The following is a 24,463-nucleotide window of genomic DNA, read 5'->3' on the forward strand; positions in this document are numbered from 1 at the left end:
CGCCACCAAGCAAAGCTTCCAAACCTCCATCAAGTAAGGCTTCTAAGCACACTGCCCCATAAATTACTGCCCTCTCCTCTCTCTGCTCAACCACCTGATGGCAGGAGCTCCCAAGCAGCTGAAAGTGGCCACCCAGGGGGAACGCCTCCATGAGCAAAGCTCTGGGGACCTTTGTTTTCCCTTGGGTGGCCATTTTTACCATGCCACCTTCGCTCCCACACCCCTCACCTTTATGCCCCGCACCGTTGGTCTTCCAGTCAGACGCTCGCAGGTGCACTGGCCGTGAGGTTTTGACCAGCAGATGCTGGACATCTCTCCAGGTGAGCAGGGGGCTGCAACAACATACGGTTCATGGGATGGCTCTGCTGCTCCCAGTCTTCCCAGCAGCAGCAGGGACCCCCATTGGGTTAAAAAAAACCCCAAAAACAAAAACAAAAAAATCCTCTTTCCTGCTCCAAAAGAGCATGAATTGCTGATTTAAATGCTGACACCCTGCCTGGAGGTTGACCATCACTTGCAGTGCCCCAGCAGAGGGGGGTATCCCAGAGAGGGATGCCATGTGCCCGTGGGCATTGCAGGGCTTATTCCTGGCCAAGGGGCTTTAGTGCTCACGCTCCAGGGTATAACTGAAGCAAATCAAGGAGGTTTTCCCCATTTTCTTGCAGGAGAACAGGAAGGAAGCACATCCTGAGGCAGGGTACTGGGCTCGGCAGCTTGCTGATACACAGTGCTGAGCAAACCTTCCCTTTATAGGAATAACAGCAAAAATTGCTGGAAAAAAACCCTGGGTTGCTTATTTAACAGAAACATGAAACCCAAAGTGTTTCCAGCCCCCTGTCTAGGCTGGGTTTCAGGGTGCTGGACACTGAGCACTGGTGCTTTTGAGCCCCCCACAAGACCCCAGCCCAGGGATATTGCTGAAGAATTTTCCACATTTTTCTTACAGTCAGTTCTTCGGCATCTCAAGCTGGGATTTATATTGCTCTTGAGCAACGGTGAAGAAAAGAAATTCAATTTATTCCTTCGTGTCATAATGGAGTGCCTGAGCACCAAGCTCTGGTACTTAATGTTGCGTGTTACGCCTCAGCTAAACAATTCAAAAATTACATCTCAAGCTCTTAATATATGAAAAAGGCATCTCTAGAAACATGCCCACCTGATCCAGGTGCTGGGACTAAGCTGCAGGAGAGGGACTGGGATCGACACACTGTGATCACCATCCCTGGATGCAAGCACAGTTCTGCCCTGTGGCTTATTCCCAGCCTTATTTTTATTTCCACCCCATAAAATTAATAATAAGCTTATGAGAAGATGTTCCATGAAGCAACACAGAGATGCCCAAGGGGTAAGCCTGGTGCCTCACAGGGACTGCTCCTGGGCTGGGGAACCACAACAGGACCAGGATAGGACCAGGATGGAGGCAAGAGGCAGAGCAGCTCCTTTGAACTGGGAATCCTGTCACTGCTGGTCACACACCATGTGGGTTTTTGACATTATGCAAAAGTAGTCCTTTTCCCCCAGGAATGAAACACTTGCTGAAAACCATCACTTCTACAGACATTTTCCATTTTCTGTGATGTTTTCTGACATTTTTTTTCCAGGAAGCATTTATAAAACTCCTGTTGGAGCTGACTGTCAGCAGTTTCAATGCACCAAATGAAAAGCCTGACTTATCTCACCAACCCCAACTTTTCAACAGATGGCAACAAGAGAAGAATTAGCTCAATAAAACACCTGCAGGAAGATTAGATGCAAAACAACAACACCATATCAAACCTTGCCAAAAAGGAGCAGTTTAGAATAACTTTGCCCCATTTTGAGTTGCTCCAGAGGAAAAACACCCACCTTTTTCCTTTCTGATTTTGTTCTCCAGATACTAAATGTGGAAACATTTCCCCCACAAGCTGGTGGCGAGGTGACACTTACTTTGCCTCCAAAGCCAAAGCAATGATGCCCGCAACCATGGGGGCGGACACGGAGGTGCCAGTGTGGCCGTCTGTGCAGCGGTGCCGGAGATCTGTGGTGACCTGTGGAGAGAGGAGCTGCAGCCCCTGCGCTGTTGGGATGCTCCCAGCGTGGGCACTACCCCACCGAGCACCCCAGGTTTGCTTGGAATGCTGCCAGCAGGGAGCTGAGCCAGCAGGTACCCAACCCCTGCCACGGTTCCCATGCCATCAGGCTGCCCAGAGCCCCCAAAAATGGGCTGCAGATATACTTGGCACAGAAGAAAACACCCCTGCTTACATGTTCCTTTGTTCAAAGGTGCAAAAACTGTTTGAAAGGGGAAAAAAAAAAACAATTTCACTGTGGATCAGCTGGAGGAAAAGTCACAGATGGAGCAGTGTGAGTGGGACAGATCTGGCGTGAGTATGCACCCATGGGTGCATGTTGAGCTGTGCCATATTAAACACTTTCCTTAAAAGCTTCAGCTCCTGGTGTTGGGCAAGAATTTCCATTTGCATGGGACAGGAAAAGGCAAAAAAAAGCGCCATTTCCAGCTTTTTTGTTTCAGGAGAGAGCACAATACTTGAGCACCAAAAGCTTGGAGAGGGGAGGTAGGCAGAGATGCTCTGTTGGTTACATTTTTAAAAGTCTCCTAGGTTTTGAGTTAATCTGGTGATTTCTGGAGCAGGAGTGACGTGCCACCCAGTTTCTCCCCGAAGTGCCTCTGGAAGCTGCTTTTTTGCCCCATAATGCTCCAGCAGCACTAGACTAGTGCTAGTATCTGCCATGCAAATGCTCCTGAGTGCCATGAAAATGGCACTTGGACTGTTGTCTGGGTGGAAATTAATAATTTATGGCCCAAACAAATCACTCCTGAATAAAAATAATTTAAAAAAGACTTGTAAAAGAACCCCACAATGCTCCTCCCCCAAAAAAATCCCCTAATTTGGGTGCAAAACTCCCTCCCAGCTCGGGTAAGGCACCGTGCCAGTGGGCGATGTCTCACTGCCCAAGGTTCAGATGATGCGCAGGGACATTGGTAACAAGAGGCCTTGCTGTGATGAGACCACAGCAGCTGTTGGGACAGGGCAAATACAGCCTGGGCAGCAGGGAAAACCAGACTGATCCACGTGTGCATACACCCTCAGGCAATTCCTGGGCTCTGAAAATCTCTGCTCCCCATTTGGGGTTGCCACATCCCTACCAAACACCTCCATCCTCCCTCTTTTTTCTCTCTCAGGCTAAAAATCCTCAAAACTCTTTTTTTTTTTTTTTTTTTTTTTTTTAAGCAAGGGACAGTGAGCAAGCACTTTGGGGAACGGGTAAATATTTGCACTAGTATTTTTGCAAACCTCCAGCCCTTTCACCCATTTACCAGCCACATCCCTGAGCAATTCCCAAGAGTAATTTTTGCTCCACCATAAAAAACCACAAGCAAAACTCACTGCAGGACTAAGGGCAAAGCTTGGCTCTTACAACTGAACAATCATCCAGCCCAGCCACGTAGAAAACATCCAGGGGATGCTGCCCCATGTGACATCGGGGTAAAACTTACTATTTTCCGCTCATAAAAAGCCCCGCTGCTGTAGGTGGTGGCAAGGGTGGAGGCACACTCCTCCAGGTACCAGGGCTTGTAGCCGTTCTCGGTGGTGCTGCTGATGGAGATGGTGTAGATGCTGTTGGTGTAGCCGTCGCAGGAGCAGTAATCGCCCTCTCTGCCGCCGTTCCCTGACGCCCAGACGAAAATGGACCCCAGACCCCTGCGGCCCTGTGGGCAGAGAGGGGGCAGGGGGGGTGAGAGGAGGCATTTGCCTGGGATGAGAGGCCATCTCGGCACAGGGAGGAGGGGGCAGCCCCCCGCCAGTGCTGGGATGCCGTCAGTAAGCCTGGGTTTGGGTCTGGATATGGGCTTAGGTTAGGGTGGAAGGATAGGTCCCATCCTGTCCAGCGCTCAGCCCCCTGCATCAACACCTGCAAACGTGTCCCTCAGCTCAACCAGCCCCTGTTTTACAGGCAGCAGCTCCCCGCGAGGATGGGAGAGCCTCCGGCGATAGGGATTTTGGCATCTTCCATGGTCTCTCCTGGGGGAAAACATCTCAGGTGCTCAGAGCCCCTGGACAAAGCAGTAACACCCGGCACGGTGCTTTCTGGGGTGCAGGGATGGCCCTGTGGGAGGAACTGGCAGGGACAGCCCCAAAACCCATGTCTCCCTCATCTTGAGCCCACAAAGCTCATTGCGAACCCACCCAAACTACCAGAAACGATCCCCTGACCTATCTTTTAGGTTCCTTTTGTATGTTTTTTATTTTTTCAATCCTGGCCTTTTCTCTCCTCCCCACCGCTTGGCAGGAACATCTGATGGAGCCATCCCCACCGGGTACAGCTGCAGGAGCCCACCGGGAATTGGGGGGGTGGGAGGGGTGCACCAGCTGCCCAGACCTCCCCGGAGCTGCGGGAAAATCCCGCCCAGCAGCGGTGGCCGCAGTGCCAACGAAGGGCCCCTAATGAAGGCGATGGCGCAGGGGCAAGCCCCACTCACCTCCTCCATCCAAACTGCTGCCAAGGGCACCCAGGAATAACCCAGCCCCCTGGGGATTCGCAAACAGCCTGCCACAGTCCCAAGGGAGGATTTTTGGTGGCCCAAGGGGGTTTGGGGCAGGAAATGAAGTGGCTGGGTTGCTTCCACGCCTCGCAAGGCAGGGCTCTCCGGGGAGGGCTTGGCAGGCGATGGAAGCACACAGCGGCAGCGGCGGAGCAGCCTCATCCTCCCCGCGGCTACTCCTGCCACGGAGAGATTTCAGCGCTAGACTGGGCAGATCTGGTGTTTACCTCCCTCCCACTGCTCTGTGGCAGCTTCCTCCACAAAAAATAATAAGAAGAATAATCATAATAAATAAAAAAACCAGCTTTGCTCCAGAGGAATTCACTGGGATTTATTGTGGGTTTTAAGCACCGGGGGGAGAGGGATGGTTTATTACCTGTCTCGCCCTCCTCCTGGGGCAGAGGCTCTCCGAGCTGACCCTGCCTCTGGATACACAGGCTAAGTCAGGCTCTCTTGTTACTTTATGAAAGTTTTCATTATCTGGGCTGCCTCGCAGCCAAACTGGGTGGGTATTTCCCTAGCAAAGATTAATAGAGCTGTCTGGGACTCTTCAAGAAAAAGTGCAGTTGCAAAGGGAATTACTGCCCTGCCCCGCATCACGGAGAGCTCAACTCAGCTTGCCAGCCCACCAAGCTTGCTGCTGGCATCTCCAGTCCCACCTTCCAGGGTTCCCTGGATCTCCGAGGCAGCAGCATCCCAGCCCCCGTGCTCAGTGCAGGCAGTGGCCATCCGGCTCTCCAACACTAAAATCCACCCATCTCCAAGGATAAGCCCTGCTGCATGCAACTCAGTCTCTCCTAAATCACTAACTGGAGGAATAAAACCAGGCACCAATCGCCAAAGGCGTGCGGAGATGTAGCAACGATTTTGATTTGGATCAGTAGATGGGGGGCCCAGACCTCCCTTGTACCCTGCACCTCGAGCGTTGCAGCTGCGGGTGCTGGGAAAGGCTGCTCGGTTCTGGTCCAAACCCCACACCCCCATGATGCCCAGGCAGGGCTGCGCTGGAGAAAAGTGGGTTCGGAGCCAGCATGGTTGCACGAGGACACAAACAGGCATATCAATGACACTAGAGCAACACACATCTAACACCTGACAGTGTTTCCCAGCAGAGTGAGCTCACCGCGTATTGCAACTCCCTTGGATTCAATAAAGCCACTCTTACCCTTTGCCCTCCAACAAACAACTACCAAGATTTTCACAAGCAGACCCCAAACACCCATCTCCTTCATTTACCATCCTCCTAAGCCAACACCATCCTGGTGAGGGGCTCCTGGCCACTACAAAGCCTGGATCCAGATCATTTAAACCAGGGAATCCCTCCCTGGCCAAGGCTGGGGATGCTCCGGCTCACCCCATCAGCACATTGGTTGGATGTGAGATGCACAGCATCTCCCCGCTTCCATGGAGTAGCTGGGGCTTGGGTGTCTGCCCAACGGCACTCCATGAGAGCGCCCAGGATAAATATCCCCCTGTTAGCTTGGGAACTAATAAGGTGTGTGTGGCTGGAGCGAGAAACAAGAGGATAAATTACCCCAGCGCAGTCCTATCGCTAATAGATAAAGGTTATTTTAATGTTTCCATTAAAAACTCAATTTTAAGGATTTATAACTCAGTTACAGCTGTTCACTCGGGCTAAAGGTGGCAGCTAACTATCTGCTTGCAGCTTTCCTCGTTATTTAAGAAGTTGGTAATTAAGAGCTGTGCATGCAGGACAGTGGGTGCCACAAATACATGTGGCAGTGGGGGGGGGCAGAAATAAGGCTGACAGGGTCTGAAATCCCCTGGGAGACAGAAACAAGCATCCCGAAACAGCGGGGCTGTGCCGGGCAAGTACCCTGCTGCCGCCCATTTGATCCAGCATGGAAAAATAAGGTCTAAAAAGCAGCTTGTTTCCCCCGTATTGACACGGCGTGAACTCCCCAGCACTTCAATGGGTTCCTCGGCAGGCTCACCGCCCCGGCAGGAAATCAAGTAAATAGTGGGAAAAACACTCCACCCTATTTTTAGATAACAGGCAGGCTGCGCTCGCCGGCCCGTGGCCACCCCAAATCCCTGTGCACTTCGAGAAGAGGCAGCAGAGGCAGGAGTGGAGGCAGGGAGCAAAATGGGCAGGGGTTCCAAGCCCAGCCTGGGGCTGCCAGCGGCAAAACCCCAACCCCAAATTTGCCAAAGCACCCAGGGGACTCTCGCTGCAGAGTCCCAAGCTGCCGCAACACTTCCTGCGGCACCTGCCGAGCTGCCAAGAAAGGTCTTTTTCCTGATGCTTTTAGCCAATATTGGGCATTTTTTAAAATCGCCCAAAAAGAGAAGGGGCACAGGAAGGCCAGGAGATCCCCAATGGGGACTGACAGCTGTCAATCACATATGACACCAGCTGAAAACTCTCACTGGAGGACTTCAGGGACAATAATCTGAATTTCTCCTGTGCCCCCGTGGCCGGATTCTGTGGCGGCACCCGTGTCGCCTCCCCAGCCATGACACGGCCACTAGTCTGGGTTGAAAACCAGGGAAATGCTTAGTGTGATGGAGACCCCTGGGAGAGGATACCGGGGCCCTGGGGAGGGTGAAGGAGCAGGGGATGAAGATGCCGGGGGGGCAGCCACTTCCCTCCATACCAGCACCCGGGGGGATATTTTGAGGTGCAAAGTCACCCCCCCTCCAAGAACAGCTTTGGCTTTCTCAGCCCGGCAGAGCTTCGCAACTCAACCTGGGGCCTGCCTGCCCTGCCGGAGCTCTGCCCAGCAGCCGGCCGTGCTGAGGGGTCCTGCCGGGGCCGCGCCATCGCTGGGCACCTCCCGCCGTCACCACCCTCAGCTGCAAAATCCACCGGAGCTCTTAGGGACGCCGGGGAAAACTAGGAAAAATTAGAGATGATTCGCCCCCCCCACCCCCACCCCGGCCCTAGCGATGCCATCGCCTCGGGGGGCTGAGCCGCCCGTCCCCCGCGCCAGACCCCGGGCCAGCCATGGCCCTGGCACGCATTCCCCATGGGGCAGGAGGAGGAGGGCGAGCGCGTCTGGGCGCTGCAGGATCCACACCTTTTTAATGCCATGCTCAAAAGCCTGTTTGGCCAATAGACCAGGTCCATCAACTGTCTTCCCATCATCATCTGGCCCCCAGCTCGCGCTGTAAATGTCAATGTAATCGGGTCTGATGCCAAGCGACTTCGCTTCAACAACATCTGTTACATCGCCATCTAACATACGAATGCCTAAAAGCACAAAAACATCAGACATTAGGGCTTAATGGCTTGGATGAAAGTGCGAGGATTGCAATCAAAGGGTTTTGTTAACGGCGGCAGAAACCACATGGCTTGAGCGCGCCTGGAATAGCTTCAACCCGCGGCCCCGCACGCTAACGAGCCCAGCGGAGGGATGCTGGGGAGCTATTTTGGAAAGGTTTCTGTGTTGTTGGCTTCATGGCAAGTGATGGAGAAAGGGGGGTTAACATTTACTTCCCCTCCATCGGGGGGGATTGGGCAGTAGAAGCGGTGCTGCACTTGCTGGTGGCAAAATCCCCCTGCTAAAAAAATTTTTCCTCCTTGTAATTAATCAGCTAATTCACTCCTCCACCTGGAAGATACCAGTGTTTCCTGAATGCTCACAGACTCTTGGCTTTGGGCACACCAGCAGGATGAAGCCTCTCCCCATGAGTGGGGACAACTGTGACTGTTCCCGAAGCCTGTTACTGCCCAGCTGATGCCAGCGGTGCCTGGGAGGAGGAGAAGCTCCAGGAGAACCCCCAGGCTGTGGTCTGCACAAAGCAGAGCCAGGACCCCAGCCCATGACAGGACGACGATGCCACCTGGGATAACCTCACTTGAGGCTGGGAATACCCACAGGCACCAGCCAGGGCGGCTCACGGGCAGAGCCCACCAACCGTGGCAGGACCAGCTGGGGGGATTGCTGCACACCCCCAGCCTCCAACTGCTGCAACGTGAGGGTTACAACCCTCTCTGCTGCCCATCACCCTTTCCCCGCCGGATTTCCCCCTTGCACAGTGGGCAGAGGGTGCCAGGCACCCCAAAGGACTGCCCAGAAACAGTCCTTACAGGACAAGAGATGCTGAAAATTTCAGCATCCTATTTCGCCAGCCAGGGAGAGTCTGGTTTATAAAAATGCATTTCCCCTTCCACATGTATTTTTTCTTAAAGCAAACAAATGCAGGCAGATGTCGTTACAGCTGCAGCTGCACTCTGGACACCAGTCAACTCAAATATCTCTTTCCAGCGCTGTCCCCTACCAGCCAAAAACAAGCTTAGAAATATAAAACCAAGGAGCAGAGCAGTTCCCAAAAACTTCCTCTCTTTGTCATGTTAACAAGAAAATATGAGGAGAAGGAGTGAAAAGCTGAGCCCCGTGTCTGAGCCGTGCCCAGCTGCGGCACAGCAAGTAAAACCACTTGAGGGATGGTTTTCTGCACTTGCTAAATATGGGCACATTCATCAGCGAGCCCAAAGTCAGCTTCAAGTCAACCCAAAGCCAACCCAAATTTAGCTCAAAGTCAGCCCAAAACAGCCCAAAGCCAGCCCAGAGACAACCACCCACAAATGCAGAAAACCCCAGGTTAAATAATGGGGAGCAGGAGGGAGGGGGGAAGGATGCTGCAAAATAAATGAGCTCTTTGCCACGCAGGGAGCCATACTGGCCTCCAAAGCAAGCATCTGAGGAAGGGGAAAGGAGGAGGAGGAATAGCTGGAGCCCTTTTTGTTTCTTGAGCAGCAATGCATTTTGCCTGGAGCAAATAAAAAGAAACGCAAGAGCGCTGAAGAGCAGCCAGTAAAATTAGATGGTAGCTTTCTGAGTGTGACAAATAGGCTTCCCCAACAAGTTCTGCTCATTAATTGCTGCTTTATTTGCGTAATCCATCTAAAATCACTCTCGCTGCAGCTAAAGAGTACTTTCCTCCATGATCCCAAACTTGATATGGCTATGATTTTATTTTTCCCCTTTGCCTGTTCATGCTGTGGGAAGCCCACGGCCCCAGCCCTCTGCCAGGTGCCTTATCTCACTCAACACCTCCCCAGCACACCCCCAAGGCAAGGCACTCGTTAAAGGCAGCAAATTAAAATGAGACCCATAGGTCGTTATAAAGTCAACAAGTAACGCTCTTCTCCATGGCTGCTGCGGAGAAATGGGCTTGAAAAGGAGCACGAAGGCAATGGCCTGATCCTGCAGGATGCAAAACTGCTCTAAACCCCCCCAGGAGATTTGCCTTGCTCTGCTGCTGTTTGGCGTGTGCTGGGAGGTGAATTTTTAGAGGCAAGGAGCTTCTAAGAAGCAAGAAGCCATCTTGCTAAGAAGCCCGCGCCACCCTGCCATTCACCCTCCCCAGGGTTATTTCTTCCCTCAGGGGATTTTCCCGGCACAGGGAACCATTGATGGTGCTTGGCCAGGAGCAGGACTCGTGCGGGCATGGTCCCAGTGCGGACACAACCCTTAAAAATGCTCTTCTTGCACAGCCAGGGTGAACAAGCTGAGAAAAGGAGCTCAGCCCTGAATCCACCCATGGGCGCTTGGGTCCATGCTCCTGATGGTGACTTCTCCCAGCGCTGGGGTGGCAGGAGGGGTTGCAGAAATAAAACCCTCCTGTTCCACCCGTGCCAGAGATGGGGCTAAATCCCCTGGCGAGGACCCCGTTCCAGGCATCTGTCTCCTGCATGGTCCTGCCAGCCACACAGATGGGACACCGCACTCCCAAGCCCCCGACACCCCCATCTCCGTGGCAGGTGCTATACCATATATACCTCCAATTTGGTGATAAACATTCATTTGCTTCCCGCGCATTCTGTTATTTGAGGGACCAGGCGAAGGTCCCCCGCGCTGTACAGCCCTGCCCTGCCCCCCCCCCCTTGGTTTTTTCACCACGAAGGTACTTTGGGGGTCCCTCCAGACCCCCCACCACAAGCGGCTCATCTGAAGACATTAACCTCACAAACAGGTGATTTCAGCTCTGAAGCTAAACCAGCACCACTGACCACAGCAAATGCAGCCACCCCAGGCACAGCCCCCCTGTGAGCAGCCGTGGACTGTTGGGGTGAAACCACCACACCCTCAATCCACACGCATCCTCACAGCAAGGATGCAGCCCAAGCAGAAGGTCTCCACCCTGAAATACATGGAGCCAGGGTCCCCTCAACCCCCTATCACCCCATCCTCCCCCAAGCTCCCCCGGGGCTCCCTGCAGCCAGGGCACGAAGGAGGAGACTCTCCTGGCAATATTTGGGGGAACCGCATCCTACCACCCACCCCGGGGAGCCCACCAGCGCAGCCAGGGTGGCTGCAGTCCCTTGGGGAGATGGCGAAGGGCAGGGGAGCTGCAGGCAGGTGCCAGCCTCACCTCCAATGCGTGCATTGTAGGCAATGCCCACGACGCAGTACGAGTTGTTTGCCGCCGCTGCCACTTCCCCCGCACAGCGAGTGCCATGCCTGCAAAGAGAAATCCCCCATGAGCTGGTGTCCCATGGCAAAGGATCCCTCCAGCCAACCCCCACTCAGCACTCAGAAACCAGTCCCGAGGCCGGAGCAGTGGAGGGAAATGGCCCCAAGAGCTGGAGAGCCTTTACCCAAAACCCACAGCAAGGAGCCAGGGGATGGATGAAACCAATGCAGAAAGCAATTTGCTGTTTGCATTTTGCACCTCGATGCAATTTGCTCTTTGCATCTTGCATGGAGGTGCAATCTGCTCTTTGCATTCCCATTTCGTTTCCACATCTGCCACCACGTGCCCATCCTGCTTTAACTGGAGCTCAGAAAGCACATCCAAGCTTTGACATCTAACCCACCCAGCTCAACTCGTGGTTTAATCCCTGATCATGGTGAGAAACCCCCGACTCCCAACCTGTTGTTTTGTGGCCCAAGGGCTCATTCGCAATTAGCACAGTTGCCACAGGCTGCATTTGCATTAAACGCAATGACCCTGTGCAAAGCCCATAACGCAGCATCCTCTGCAGTGCTGGGGATGAGGAAAGGCTACAGACCTGGAAGACCCCCCAGGGGGGCCACCCAGCCCCGGGGACTCCCGCATGACCCGGTCACACAGCCACCGGCTCCGTGGCAATTAGCACTACGTACTTATTCTCATTGCTGGCATCATAGCGTGGAGTTGGGTCGTGGTCATTCCCGTTGACATCGTAGCTTGCAAGAGGGTCCTGAAAACATATTGCCACCATTAGACCCGATTTACCAGCAGAGCGCAGGACAAAGCAGCCTCAGCAGTGGCACGGTCCTGCTTCACCTGCAGCCAGCCCAATGGGCAGCAGAGCCAAGCCGGGCACAAAACGCCATTTTCCCCTTGGTTTCTGACTATTTGCTCAGGATAGATCTGTGCTGCAGCCCTGCATTTTTCCCCAAGGGAAACAGCCTGCTGTGTCAGGGACAGCTCCTCTGAACCCCAAATTCTGCTGGTTCCAGCACCGTCTGTCGTCCCCCCCCGCAGCCGTCTGGGGTTTGAGCTGGGGCTGTGTGGGTTCATGCAGGTTTTTGGCTCTGCCCTGGTGAGCCGGAGGAGGCGGCCACTTCCCAGGCAGCTGCAAAGGGAGTTTTCCCCAAACCCTCTTGTCTAAAAAGCTCGTTTCCTTCTTAAAAACATCTTGAGCTTTTTTTTTTTTTAAAAAAAACACTATTCTACTAATCTGCCAATGCACAGACTTAAGCTGTGTTTACATGCTGAAATTCTCCATAAATCAATTCACTGCGAGGACCAGCCCCAGCCAGCCAGCCCCAGCCCGTCCCCCCCCAGCTCACATAGTTTTGCAGGAGGTCAGGGTGGTTCCTCTCTATGCCGTCATCGAGGATGGTGACCACCACGTTTTTGCCAGTGTAGCCCCTCTGCCAGGCTGCCAGGATGTTCATCTCCGACCTGCAGCGACTGCTTTTATCACTACAGTGCTAGGGGGAAAAAACACAGCTACAAAAGGGCTGCAAGCCCATTTCGGCCTATCTAAGTGAGCAGCCAGGCTGCAAGCTCATTTAATCAACCAGAAAATATATTTACATCCCACCCCCTGCCATATAACTCATATGATTTGTTATAACTTTACTCCACTGATCAAAGCCATCCAGCAGCAGTTAATCCAGGCAGCACTTTCTCCCTATTATTTTTTTCCTCTTCTATTTCAAATACTGAGGGCTCTTTAGTTTTGAAGTGTTCATTTCCTTTCTGCTCTTAATTTTCAATGAATTTTCTTGTCAAACACAGACCAACGAAGCAGGCAGAAGAAAAATGATATTGCCAATAGATGGTTGCAGCTCTATTTGCAGCAAACGGATATTGCAGCAAACACAGGTAAAATGCAGCAGTGCTGCTCCCCAGCCTTCGCTGCGCAGGCCATAACGAGGGGCTGTTAATGATGGTAAAACACTTCAGACTAGACTCTCACATATACTAATGTACAATTTTTAAATGCTGCTGCCAAGCACATTTGCTGAGATTAAGGTGTTTCGTTACTGGCCAGACTGAGCAAAGATTGATGATGCGTTTAATTAAAAACAAATCCCCTGCCCGGCTGTAAAGCAGCGGGTTCCTCATGGGGCGGCAGCCGGGAGATACCCACCAGGTACCACATGTTGGGCCACACTGGGTCGTTGAAGGGCAGGGCATGCGGCTCGCCTCGGACCTGCCTCTTCACCCGCCGCTTCACCTCCTGCTGCTGCAGCCAGTCCACCTGCAAGCAGAGCCGTGGGTCAGCATCGCCCGCTGCAATGGGATGGGGGACGCAGAAGCAGTGCAAACTGCAGCCTCCACCCATCCCAGCATCACCCCAAGATCCAGCAAAACCCCATCTCCTTGGCCAAAGCTGCTGCAGAGGTAGTAGCTCCATTTTGGGGGATAAAGGATGGATAGGCAGGCGGACAGGGCAAGCTCAGCTCTGTGTGGTCTCTGTGCCAGGGACCAGATTCCTCTCCTGGTGCAGCAAAACCCTTGAGCACAAGTAACGTCGCCTCCAAGCGCGTGCCTAAACCCCCGCCGGCTTAACGAAGCACTGAAGCACGTGCTGAGGTCCCACTAGAGATGAACCACATATTTCAGTGTTTAGTCAAAGTGCTGGAGAAGATTCAGGTTTCTTGCTTAATTTTGGGGCTGATCCTTCCCCCCAGCTGGGAGGCAGCAGCAGTAGCTCAGCCCCAAAACTCCAGCACCTGGCTCCAGGGCTGCTCATCCTTCCAGCTCCTCTCCTCCTGATAAAATAACAAAATCAAGGGCTTTATCCCAGCACAACACACATTTCCCAAAAATACAGGATGACCACACATGGCTGTGGCAACTCTCAGGGGACGTGGCCAGCTCCAGACAGGCATTTTTGGCACCAGCTGCGGGCGATGTGGCCTTGGGGCTGACTGCTCTGACATTTGTTTGCTTTTCAGTGGGGCATGACATACAGAGAGATCAAACGGGAAATGAGCCGGAAAAGGCTGGGATTGGGAAACGCTGGTGTTTGCCTGCGCCACTGCAGCGGGAGCTGCCTAAGGTACCAGTTCAGGAGCAGCCGCATCCCATCCCCAGCGAGCGTTTTTTCCCCCAGGCCCTTCATTACCCACAAAAAGGGCTCTCCTGCCTTCAGCACGCAGATAAAGTCCAGGTTTCTTGAAAATAGGTTGTAAAAATAATTTATAGACCAAATCTTCACATGTGCTTATGCTGGGGGGAGAAGGGAAGGACCAGCGGATGAGCTGGTGGGGCTTCGTGGCACGTCCCTCCTTGCCAGACACTTTCTCAGGGTCTTTTGGGAACAGCAGAGCTGCTTGTGGGATGTTTCTATTCTTGTGACTAAGGTTTTGTAACTAAAAGAATAAAAATCCAAATTGCAAGTTTTTGTTGGGCTTATTTATGTAAAACTGTCGGCTGAACCACGTTCTTCTTGCACGGTTTATAGCTGTCTGACTTGGATGGAGGTGGATAGGGAGCTGTGCGTATCAGAAACCCAGCAGTTTCCAGCCTAGAGCTTGGTTTTTAAACTCATACATATTTTAAAGAAAAAAATACTGTCAAAATGAAAAAATATATATATATTTCATAGAAAAATGAGTTTCCATGCTGCCTCGGCTGACGACAGCATCCTGCTTTGGTTATACAACGATGGATTTAAGCATTGGAAGCAAAAATACAACTCCATGGTCTAGCTAACAAAAAAATAAAATATGTATGTTAAATAGAGGACATGGCTCCTTAAAGCAGCACTCTTCGGCAGTGTTACCGCAGGTCTCACTGGCCAAGCCACAGCGATCGCCTGTCCTTTTGTTGGATGCAGTAACAACAGGAAGACATGGGATTTTTCAGGGTTTTGCCACAAGCTGCAGTGCCTCCTGGGGACATCTTCATCTTAAAAATGCTCCTGATCGACCCCAGCACTGCCAGCCGGGAGTCGATGGAGAAGTCTTGTGTGGACACAGATAAATCAGTGGTTTAATGGCATTGATTTCAAGGGAGAGTTGCTAAATCCATGCAGCTGGTGTGGGAAGACAACGGGGGAGCAGGAAGGAGCCCGGGGCATCCCTGCAACAGCTCCCACAGCTTGTGAAACTCAGACCGACTTCCATCACTCCTCCAGGGTGCGGGGAAAAGCTTCTCGGAAATTAAAAAAAAATATATCTTTTTACTATTAGAAATGACCAAAACTGTTACAACACAGTTCTGAGCCCAGGGGGTCCCTGCTCTGCCTCTGCAAACCCTAATCAGCAATAACGAGGTAACTGTGAGTGGCACCAAAGGACCCTGCGAGGAGGCACAAGGTGTACACCAAGTCTAATCCTTCACCCTTGCTGGAAACAGAGGCAGCTTTTTATGTTCCCCCTTACTTTGAGATTTTCAGTGGGTGATGCAGGGATCCCATCACCCAGGGCAGCTCCACCAAACACTATAACCAGCATAGGTGAGGATGCAACCCCCTGTGTGACTCCAGAAAAGCAATAGCCTGGCTTGTTCCAGTGGATGTGCAGCAATTAAAGCAGAGATCCAGGACGAACAAGATGACTCCAGCATGTTTGCCATAAAGCACAGCAGAAGTAATTTAGGTGGGGTTAATTTTGCTCCAGGACATGGCCAGAGGCACAGGGACTGAGGCTGTGACATCCTCCGATAAGGATTAAGAGACTGGAGCAGTGAGGCTGAAGGCTCAAGCACTGCAAGGACCAACAGGAGCATACCAGCAAGCCAGGAGTGTTTACAATGATGAGAGCCACGAGTGGAGCCTGAGAGGGGTGGCACAGCATGGCATGATCCCATCCTGCATCCCACTGTCCCTCTGCACCTCTTACTCTCACCGCCACAAACTGCCCCCGGATTCACTGGATTTGCTATGTCCCTCCTGCTTTCCATCACCTGCCACATCGCTTGGCTCATATCAGCCCCCAACAGAGCAGGCACCGGCCACGGGGGGCTCTTGGGGCAAGAGGAGAGCTCAGCAGCAGTGTGGTCCCATGGGGACCAGGACCCTGGGTGCTGCCCCATGTTCGCTAGGTCTCCCCCTCCCCAGCTACCCAAATCCCTGGGATGGAGGGCTCGGCCGTGGTCCTCTTTTGCCAGGACCTGGCTGTCATGCCACCAGCCTCTACGGCAGAACAAACAGATAAATAACTGCGCTGGAAACAATAGCCCCTGGAAGGCACGAACCACCCAACATCTGCAAATGATCAGATCCGCTGGTTCTTTGGGATTTCTGCAAGACTTGTTTCTATCTTCGCTATTCCAGCTCATGGTTCCTTGTGCCTCATGGTGATATTCTCCTGCACCACACAGCTAAGCCAGTGCCATCCAGATGCTGAGATATCTCCACAATGATTTGCAAATGTGCATGGGAGATGGGAAGAGATCACACATGCTAAGAGGTCTGGAACTCCAAGTGATAACAAAGGACTAAGAACAGGAGCTAATTGCTCTAGCTTGCAGTCCATAGAACAAGACAAGGTAAACGTTAATAGGAGTAAAAGCCAATTGATTCGGTTTGCATTATAACTCGACTGATTTAAATGGAGGTATTTCAATTGCAGAGCTTAATTTCTCATTTGCTGGGGTGCCTGTGCACCTCCCCGGGGGCAAACAGCTTTAATTAGAGCCCAGCACACTTCCAGGGCACTGACGCTCTCCTTGCTGAGGTTTCCCCTGCTGGCAAGGCAGCCACACGTGTGCCTCCTCAGAAACGTGCTACAGACCCTGTCTAAATATTTAACAGCAAATCTCTCCGGAAAGTTGGCTGGCTGGGGAAAGCAGGGCGCTGCGTGGGTCTGGAGAGATGCAGATGGTACATGTTGTGCTGGGTGAGTTGGAAATGTCTTGGGAAAGAGCATCCCAAGCGTGGCCGGGGATCAGTGCAAGCACCAGCACCTCGCTGCAGCACAGGTATCTTCACCGCAATGGATTTTCCTGAGTTTATGTCCCCCTCCCCACAAAATACAGACCCTCCCCACACATCAACCCTTCCCCGCTCTGCAGAAGTAATATCTCACAGGACTCTAGCACCCAGTGGAGCTGAGGGAGGAGGAAAGTGGAGGCAGAGCCACAGCCCTTCCCGGCCACCCCAAGCCCAGCTCACCCAAGTCCCGCCTGTCCCTCCTTGCCTTCTCCCCCCCACCTCCCCATTACTTTTGTCAATTCAGCTGCGCTGAAAATCCCTTTGGATGCTTGCTCTAGGAAAAAGCAATGCAGAGCTATTGCCAAGGATTTCACACATAGCAACCATTGAGGCAGCAAGTGTTGTGGCAACTGGATCAACACCCCAAGCATGCAACAGCCTTTCTGTCCTGGAAGGCTTTTCCCCCTTTTTCTTCCTCCCGCCTTTCAGGCAGATGTTAGCATTTAGTCACTTTAAGTATTTTTCATCACCAATCGACATACCCATGTCCAATGAGTCACCCCGTGCATGCACAGGGCTGTGGTTCAAGGATAACATGTCATCACAAGATGCCTGGGCTCACGCTTGACCCAGACCAAGCCAACAGACTCCTCCAGGGGGAAGTGGGGACCCCCATCCTGCCAGCACCCACAGAGGCAGGGGGACCCCAGGCTGCCCGGCCCCGTACCTTGGGGTCCATGCGGAGGAAGTTGTGTGGTCCCCGGCTGCTCAGCGTCGAACGCTTAAACGTCTTGCTGTGGTGAAAGTGATAGTAGTTTTCCAAGCTCCCGATCTGCAAAAAGAGAAGGGTTTTGTAAAAAAATAAAATAAAATGAGGTTTTCCTGTGGTGCCCCTCATTTCAGTGCTGGCAGCATCCCCTTTGTGCACCAATGCAGCTGTGCCCCACACCGCAATCCCTTGCTCATACAAAGCTCCCTGGCACAGCCAGGGTTCAGGGAAGGGATGTGGGATGCTGGCAGTAACCCCCATGCCACCACCGTGGCAAACAGCGCTGGTGGCTGGATGCTGCACCAGCACAACAGAGCCCGGAAAACATTTTTATGAATTTTCACCCATTAAACGCATCTTTGCAAACTGCCTTCCATCAGCTTCCAAGCAGAAATAATGAGCTAAAAATGAGCTCAGCAGCTGTGGCGGAGCCGGGGGAGCTGTGCCTCATCATGCTGCCTTTCCCCACCCGACTCTCCAGCTTCGCCCCAGCAGCAAGAACAGCCCCGTAAAGAGAAGTGAATGCAATTCCTGCTAGCCCTGGGATGCTCCTGGGAAGGACAGGACAGCAGTGTGCTTAGCCTGGAGTCAGGGATGGCAGCAGGAGGAAACAAAAATAAAAAAACCCCACAACTCTCCAAGCAAACCAACTACCCCCTCCAAGGGATGTATAACACATGCCCCAGCCTAGAGCCCCTCTCCAGCAGTAAGTGCAGCCCAGGAGCAAAGGCGACTGGGAAAGGCAGCCCCACTGGCTCTCTCCAGCTCTGGAAGCCCCACGCTCCTCTTTTACAAGTTTTTGCCCTGTTTTTTTCTTGCACAGGGCTGAAACATCCCACATTTGCATCAATACACCATGCCAGCCACACCACCCTGCCAAGCCCCAGGGTGGCTGCACTGCTTCCAGCCCTCTCATCCCGGCAGCTGGAGATGCTGCAACTCCTCTTTTTCCATCCCAAAAACATGGATAAAGTCCTGGGGGTACACAAGGAGCCAGGCTATCTCAGTCAGGCACCACATGACGAGCATCCCACAGGGAGTCACAGCCATAGGGATGGGAATGACCCAAAAGCTGCACTCACTGACATGCAGCTCCCAGGTCACACAATTTCACTACAAGCCGAGTCTCTTCTATAAATTCCCTTTTCCCTGAGGTTTGTTTTCTTTCCCAGGAAACCCTGTCCCATGGCCAGGAGCTGGATGCTGCAGGGAGCTAGCAGCAGTCCCTACACCTGGCTCCCAGGACCAGGGCTGAGCCACGCTACGAGCCCCCCTCTGCTACCCAAGAGCCGGGGTGACATCCCTGAGGCCAGACTGGGACAGTGGGGAGCAAACAGGTTTGTCCAAACCAGATACTGAGGCAGATGATGACAACTACTAACATCTTTATCACATTTAGTACCTTGAGATGTGCCACTACCTCTTACAAGCATTAAATATTTAATTAGCTTTGCTCTGCCTTTTATGCCAGAATGTCGTTTCATTGACTTTACTGCTGTTAGTGTGATTTTCATAATTTGTTTCCACTCAAGTTCATTTAAAACTCCCCCCCTCCCTGCCTTTTTCTTTGCATTACAGCATAGCTAGGCATTTTCCTTTAACATCTACATGCAAAGTGGTTGATCATTGCAATATGCATTTGGCTTTTAAAATCCATTCCTCAAATCCACTTACACTTAGGAAGGGGAAGGAGGTTGCTCCAACTTCCCTATATTTTAGGGAAAACTTGTGCAAGGCTACCCTGCTTCTTGCTCGCTCTGCCTGGAAATCCCAATCCGGCAGCCCGGGTGGTTCAGCTCTGCACCCCCGGCTCAGCCTGCAGTTTGCAGGTTTATAATAATGAGTTTATTCTCATGTCCGGTCCCTCCAGCACTCATCATAACAGGATCACACTCTGTAAACAAGCATCAGCTGAAGAAGCTGTTCCCCATCGGCATGGGCACGGGGCTTTTCAGAAATAAATACAAACTTACCATGCGATGCAAATCGGTAAGAGGATGGGGACGGTGATGACCCCATCCCAGGCTCTGGGGATATGTGGCCAGAGCAGCAGGAAAAGCACCCTGTGCCCCAGGTTCTTTATCCTCCTGGGACATATGGAAGGAAAAAAGTAAGAAAAACCTTCTCTTGTTGGGGCTAACTCAAAAGCCAGCCCTACTCGGGGCAGAGGTGGGACCCTGCGACCTCCAGAGGCCCCTTTCCACCTAAGGTATTCTAAGGAGAAAAATTTTAAAATGCCATATGATTTTTTAAAGGAAAAGCATTTGTTTTCCTCCTTGAGGTCAGTCAGCTCAGTGAGGGCTCTGCAATGCCACCCCTGGGGATGGGAGTACCAGAGATGCCCAGGAGAGCTGGGTTTTCTCTTGCATCCAGCACCAGCAAGACCACAACCCCACGGCCACAGTGATGGGGATGCTGGAGAACCCAGTGGAGCACCCAAGAGGCAAGTAGCAGGACTTTACCAAGGGCTGACTTTTCCTGGCCAGCTGAGCAATCACACCCCTCAGCCTCTGAGCAGCCAGTGGCTCGTGCTGAAAAGTCCCAGCTCCACCACAGAGGAGATAGTCCAGGTTGCCACCAACTGCGGTTACAAAGCCCACCCACCGCAGCCCAGGAGACCATGCTGAGCAGCTCCAGACAAGCTTGTTCCCTCCCCAACTGCATTTACAAAGATCAACCTTGATTTTTCAGACATCTAACTTCTGCCAAGAATGTGCACAGGAGGTTCTCATTTCCACAAGAGTCAATTCTAATTTTCCCCAATTGATTCACAGTTTTGGGCTGAAGTTCCAGGAGAAATTTGAGATTTCAAGGCAATTTGAATATGTACCTCAACAAAAACGAGGAGGTTTTCTTCCCCCTCTCTAACTGAGGCAGAGGAAGCCCTGGCTGTGTTGCCCTGCTCAGCTGGGCTGCAGGTGGAGCAAGCCAGAAGCAACGTGAACACGTTTCGCACCCTGCAAAGCCATCCTCACTATGCTGAGGGTGTCGATGGCTCCGCTTCCAGAAAATCACGTTTGCCAATGTCATCTGTCCAAATGGGGAAGAGCTTGAAGCTGAAGGAGCTATTTGTAGCCCCTGCGGTACTCGGGTGGTTAGGGGGAGATGGAGATGCACTGCAAAATGATGAGGCAAGTTGCAAGGGGAGAAATCCTATTTGGGTATAAAGAGAGTAATTCTTTGGGTAGGGTGGTCACACACAGACCTGTGGAGGTGGTGGGATCTCCATCCTTGGAGAGCTTCAAATCTCACCCAGCTGAGGCTCTGAGCAGCCTGATTTAGCCTCAGAGTTAACTGGGGGGTTGAACCAGCGACCCTTGCCAACAGGGATTACTCTATAAACACTGTTATTAACAGTATTAAGACTGCAAGAAGTGTGACCACCTCCCAATCCTGAATTTTCCATTTCCCTTTTCCCCCCAAATCCTGGTACCACCTGTAAGCCCTCCACAGGTGGCACTGGGGCAGGGAGAGGCACCCAGGAGATGCTCCTGCAGCATCACCCAGCTCCCCCAATGCCAAAGACAGTGCCTGCCCTGCCTCATTAACAGCCATTAGTATTTTGAGCAGGTTCAGGATCACTTGCAGCTAGAGACATGGCAAAGGAGAGATTTTGGGGAGCCGGACGCTACAGAGGGCAGCACTAGAGCCAGTCAGAGCATTGCTGAGCCTGTTCCTTCACTCCCCATCATAGCAAAGTCCTCCAGCATCTCACCCACACCACCCCATTCCTGCAAAGCACAGCTGCATCGGCACTGGTGCCCTCCAGGATGGAGCCAGTCAGGGAGGCCATGACTGCTCCCCTCCTGGGGACACCACCCGTACCCACTGGGGACAAGGGCTCCAGCCACTGAGCTCCTGCCTTTGGGAACATCATTCAATAATCACAGTGGGATTCAGCCCAGTAAGGACTGAGCCCAGGGCTGCGAGGGCACCATTCCTCCGGCATCCCTTGGAATCCAGGAAAGCTCCAATTCCAGCCCAAAATGAATCCTGTCTGCCTCCTGCACTGCAGGTGAGACTGCTGAGGAGGTGCAAGCCTTCCCAAAACTTAGTGTTGGACACCACACAGGGGAAAATTCGTGTAAACCCTGTTACTGGGATAGGAACAGACTCATCACCACCCCCAGGACAGTGGGGAAGGCACTGCCCAGGGCACCAGGACCACACAGCCCTCGGCCAGGGCCTGTCCCAGCTCGCCCCAGCACAGCACAGCAAACAAAGACCAGCAGGGAGGAACGAGCAGGCGTCTGGGGGTGTAAAAGCTTTTCCTTTTGTTTAATTGTTTGCTTCACTTAAATAAAAGTTGACACAAATGATTCCCTTGGGGAAATGTCGCACTGCCATGACCCAGAAGGACTTAAGAGTGTCTTGGTGCATGGGTTGGGCACAGGAACACTTGGGGACAGCTTGGGTATGGGGCAGACACACAAGCTGCAAATCCCAGTGATGCTCTTCCCAGCCAGGAGCATGTCAACAGTCCCTGGAATTGCATCTTGGAGGAAAAGAAGTCACAAGCCACCAGTGCAGGGCTGAGCCTCCCTTGCACCCAGCCGAGCCACACCGTGACCCGTCCCCTCTCCTCCTCCCTCATCGTGTTGGACTCTAGCACTTGCCTCCACCCAAACATCTCCCCAGGGCAGGGTGACATGCCCTTGGCAGGGTTTTCCAACAGGTTTTGCACAGGATCAGGCCCCCTGGGAGGGCACATCTCACCAGGGACAGCGCTGTCCCTGGCAGCTCCACAAGCAGAGGATGCGGCAGGGGAAGCTGAGGGCACGCAGGCCCCCACGGGGCTCGGCACACCATGAACCCAGAGCACAATGCAGCAAACATCATCCACAAGTGCACACACACAGGGAAAGTGGTTCCTCAGAGTTTAGCCCTGGAAAAGCTCCTGTGGGAAAAGCCCAAGGGGCTCATGGGAGCTGGAGAGCTGAAGGCAGGGTGTTGAGAACAGCTGGGGAAGCCCCAGTGGTGCACGAGCTCCCAGTATCCGCGGGAAAGGCGGGAGCCAGGAACACCCTGATGCAACCACAGAAATATTTCCCTTGGTCTCCAGCCGGGCTGCCCCGGGAAAGGCCTGGCGGGGGGGGGGGGGCGGGGGGAAGGGATGGATGCTCCAGCGGGGCCACATTGTGCCCAAGGGCCACGGGGGACAAGCTCAGGAAAGCCAGGATGCCAGGAGGGAGCAGATGTAACAGTGGGGAAAGGACACAGCAAAACCCTGACCGAGGAGCTGACGTTAGGCTGATGCAAATCGGGAGAGTGGGAAGCTCAATCAAGATATTCTCTGGCTGAACAGGGATAAGCACTGAAAAGCCCTTTGGGTTGCACAACCACATTCGCCCAGCCCTGTGATAGAGGCATTTGAATAATGTGATTTTCTCCTTGGTGGGACAAGGGCCAAGCACAGCAGGTAGGAGACAGAGGGTGGGACACGAGGGGTTATCCCCCACAGGAGGTCACAGACACCAGTGTCCCTGATCAGCACCCACCCCCCCTGAAAATTTGCTTACGCAGCACCCCGTGACTTTAATTATACTTAAAAGCAGGGTTGTGATATAAAGCAAGGTTATAATTTATAGCCCAGGAGACACCTTGGGCAGGAAAGGAACCTGCAGTGCCGCCCAGGCGGAGCGGTGCGGAGCAGCCGGGTGGTGCGGGAGGCGAGAGCTGGAGGACACCAGCCCACACCTGGCTCTGCAGAGCGGGCGAAGTAATGGAGAGGAAAAGGAGCCGCCGGGACAAAAGTGGCCTTGGAGCCACCCACGTGCTGCGGGGGACTGAAAGCAAAAGTTCTTCGTGTTCCCAAAATCTCCGATAAAGCCGGGCCAGAGAGTCCAAAGTTTGTTAAATCCACAGATGGAACTTTCCGGGGTGGGAGGAACTTGTGCAACGCGCCGCCGGTGCGGGAGCGGGCTGCGGGCAGGGTACCCGCGGGGGGTGCCGCCGCATCGGCCCCGTCCCGGGCGCTCCGGGGCCCGGCTCCCGCTCCCGGGACCCCCGGCAGCTCCTCCGGAACCCCAGCGCCTCCCCGGTCCCGGGACTCCCGGCAGCTCCCCGGGACCCCCGGCAGGCTCCTGCTCCCGGGAACCCCGGCGCCTCTCCGGTCCCAGGACCGCCGGCAGCGCCCCGGGATTCCATGCAGGCTCCTGCTCCCGGGACCCCCCCGCCGCCTCCCCGCTCCCGGGACCCCCCGCAGCCCCCGCTCCCCAGCACCTGCCCGCCCCCGCCGCCCCTTACCTGCCCCAGGCTGATGTACCCGTAGGCAGCGGCGAGGCGGGGCGGCCTCGGCGGGCCCCCCCCGCACCCGCACGGCCCAGTGGTTGGTGTAGACGGTGCGGGCGGGCTCGGCCGCGGCCCCCGCGCCCCAGCGCCAGCGGCAGCGCCAGGGCCAGCAGGCAGAGGCGGGCGGGCGGCGGGGCGGCCGCGCTCCCCGGGCCGGGGCCGGCTGCGGCGGGCATGGTGCGCTCCGCGGTGCCGAGCTGGGCGGAGCGGGGAGCTGCGCCTTTTAAAGCGGCCCCGGAGCCCGGCGGGGGGCGGGGGGATGCTCCGGGGGGGGGGGGGGGGGGGCGGGGGGGCTGGCGGAGGCGGCGGGGAGGGCCCGGCCGGGCGGCAGCGCCGGGAAAACGGGCGCCCGTAGGACGGGCAGGCTCCCGGGCAGTGCCCCGGCTCCGCTGCCGGCCGCCCGGCATCCCCCCGGCCCCAGCGCCGGCCCCCCTGCGCGCCGGTGCTGCTCCCCCGACCCCCCCCCCCCGCACACCCCTGCAGCCCCCTGCGTGCCTCGGCGCCGCTCCCCGCACAACTCCTTGCACGTCCCTGGGCAGCCCCACGGCCTCCCCCTGCATCCCCC

The 24,463-nt window shown here is 54.0% G+C and overlaps 1 protein-coding gene across 1 annotated transcript in view; it reads right to left on the reverse strand.

Annotated features, from left to right (window-relative positions):
• Positions 1 to 24,015, reverse strand: part of PCSK6 (proprotein convertase subtilisin/kexin type 6) — a 36,225-nt gene extending 12,210 nt beyond the window's left edge. The window contains exons 1-10 of the mRNA XM_055817480.1: positions 23,854 to 24,015; positions 17,566 to 17,670; positions 13,104 to 13,214; positions 12,295 to 12,438; positions 11,623 to 11,699; positions 10,889 to 10,977; positions 7,588 to 7,760; positions 3,500 to 3,712; positions 1,927 to 2,027; positions 229 to 332 (exon numbers count right to left, since the gene is read on the reverse strand). Of these exons, the coding sequence (XP_055673455.1) occupies positions 229 to 332; positions 1,927 to 2,027; positions 3,500 to 3,712; positions 7,588 to 7,760; positions 10,889 to 10,977; positions 11,623 to 11,699; positions 12,295 to 12,438; positions 13,104 to 13,214; positions 17,566 to 17,577 (1,024 nt within the window). The 5' untranslated portion in view covers positions 17,578 to 17,670; positions 23,854 to 24,015. The remainder of the gene's footprint in view (positions 1 to 228; positions 333 to 1,926; positions 2,028 to 3,499; positions 3,713 to 7,587; positions 7,761 to 10,888; positions 10,978 to 11,622; positions 11,700 to 12,294; positions 12,439 to 13,103; positions 13,215 to 17,565; positions 17,671 to 23,853) is intronic.
• Positions 24,016 to 24,463: the final 448 nt, after the last annotated feature.

This window comes from Falco peregrinus, chromosome 1 (assembly GCF_023634155.1).
Source record: "Falco peregrinus isolate bFalPer1 chromosome 1, bFalPer1.pri, whole genome shotgun sequence".
Classification (NCBI taxonomy): Eukaryota; Metazoa; Chordata; class Aves; order Falconiformes; family Falconidae; genus Falco; species Falco peregrinus.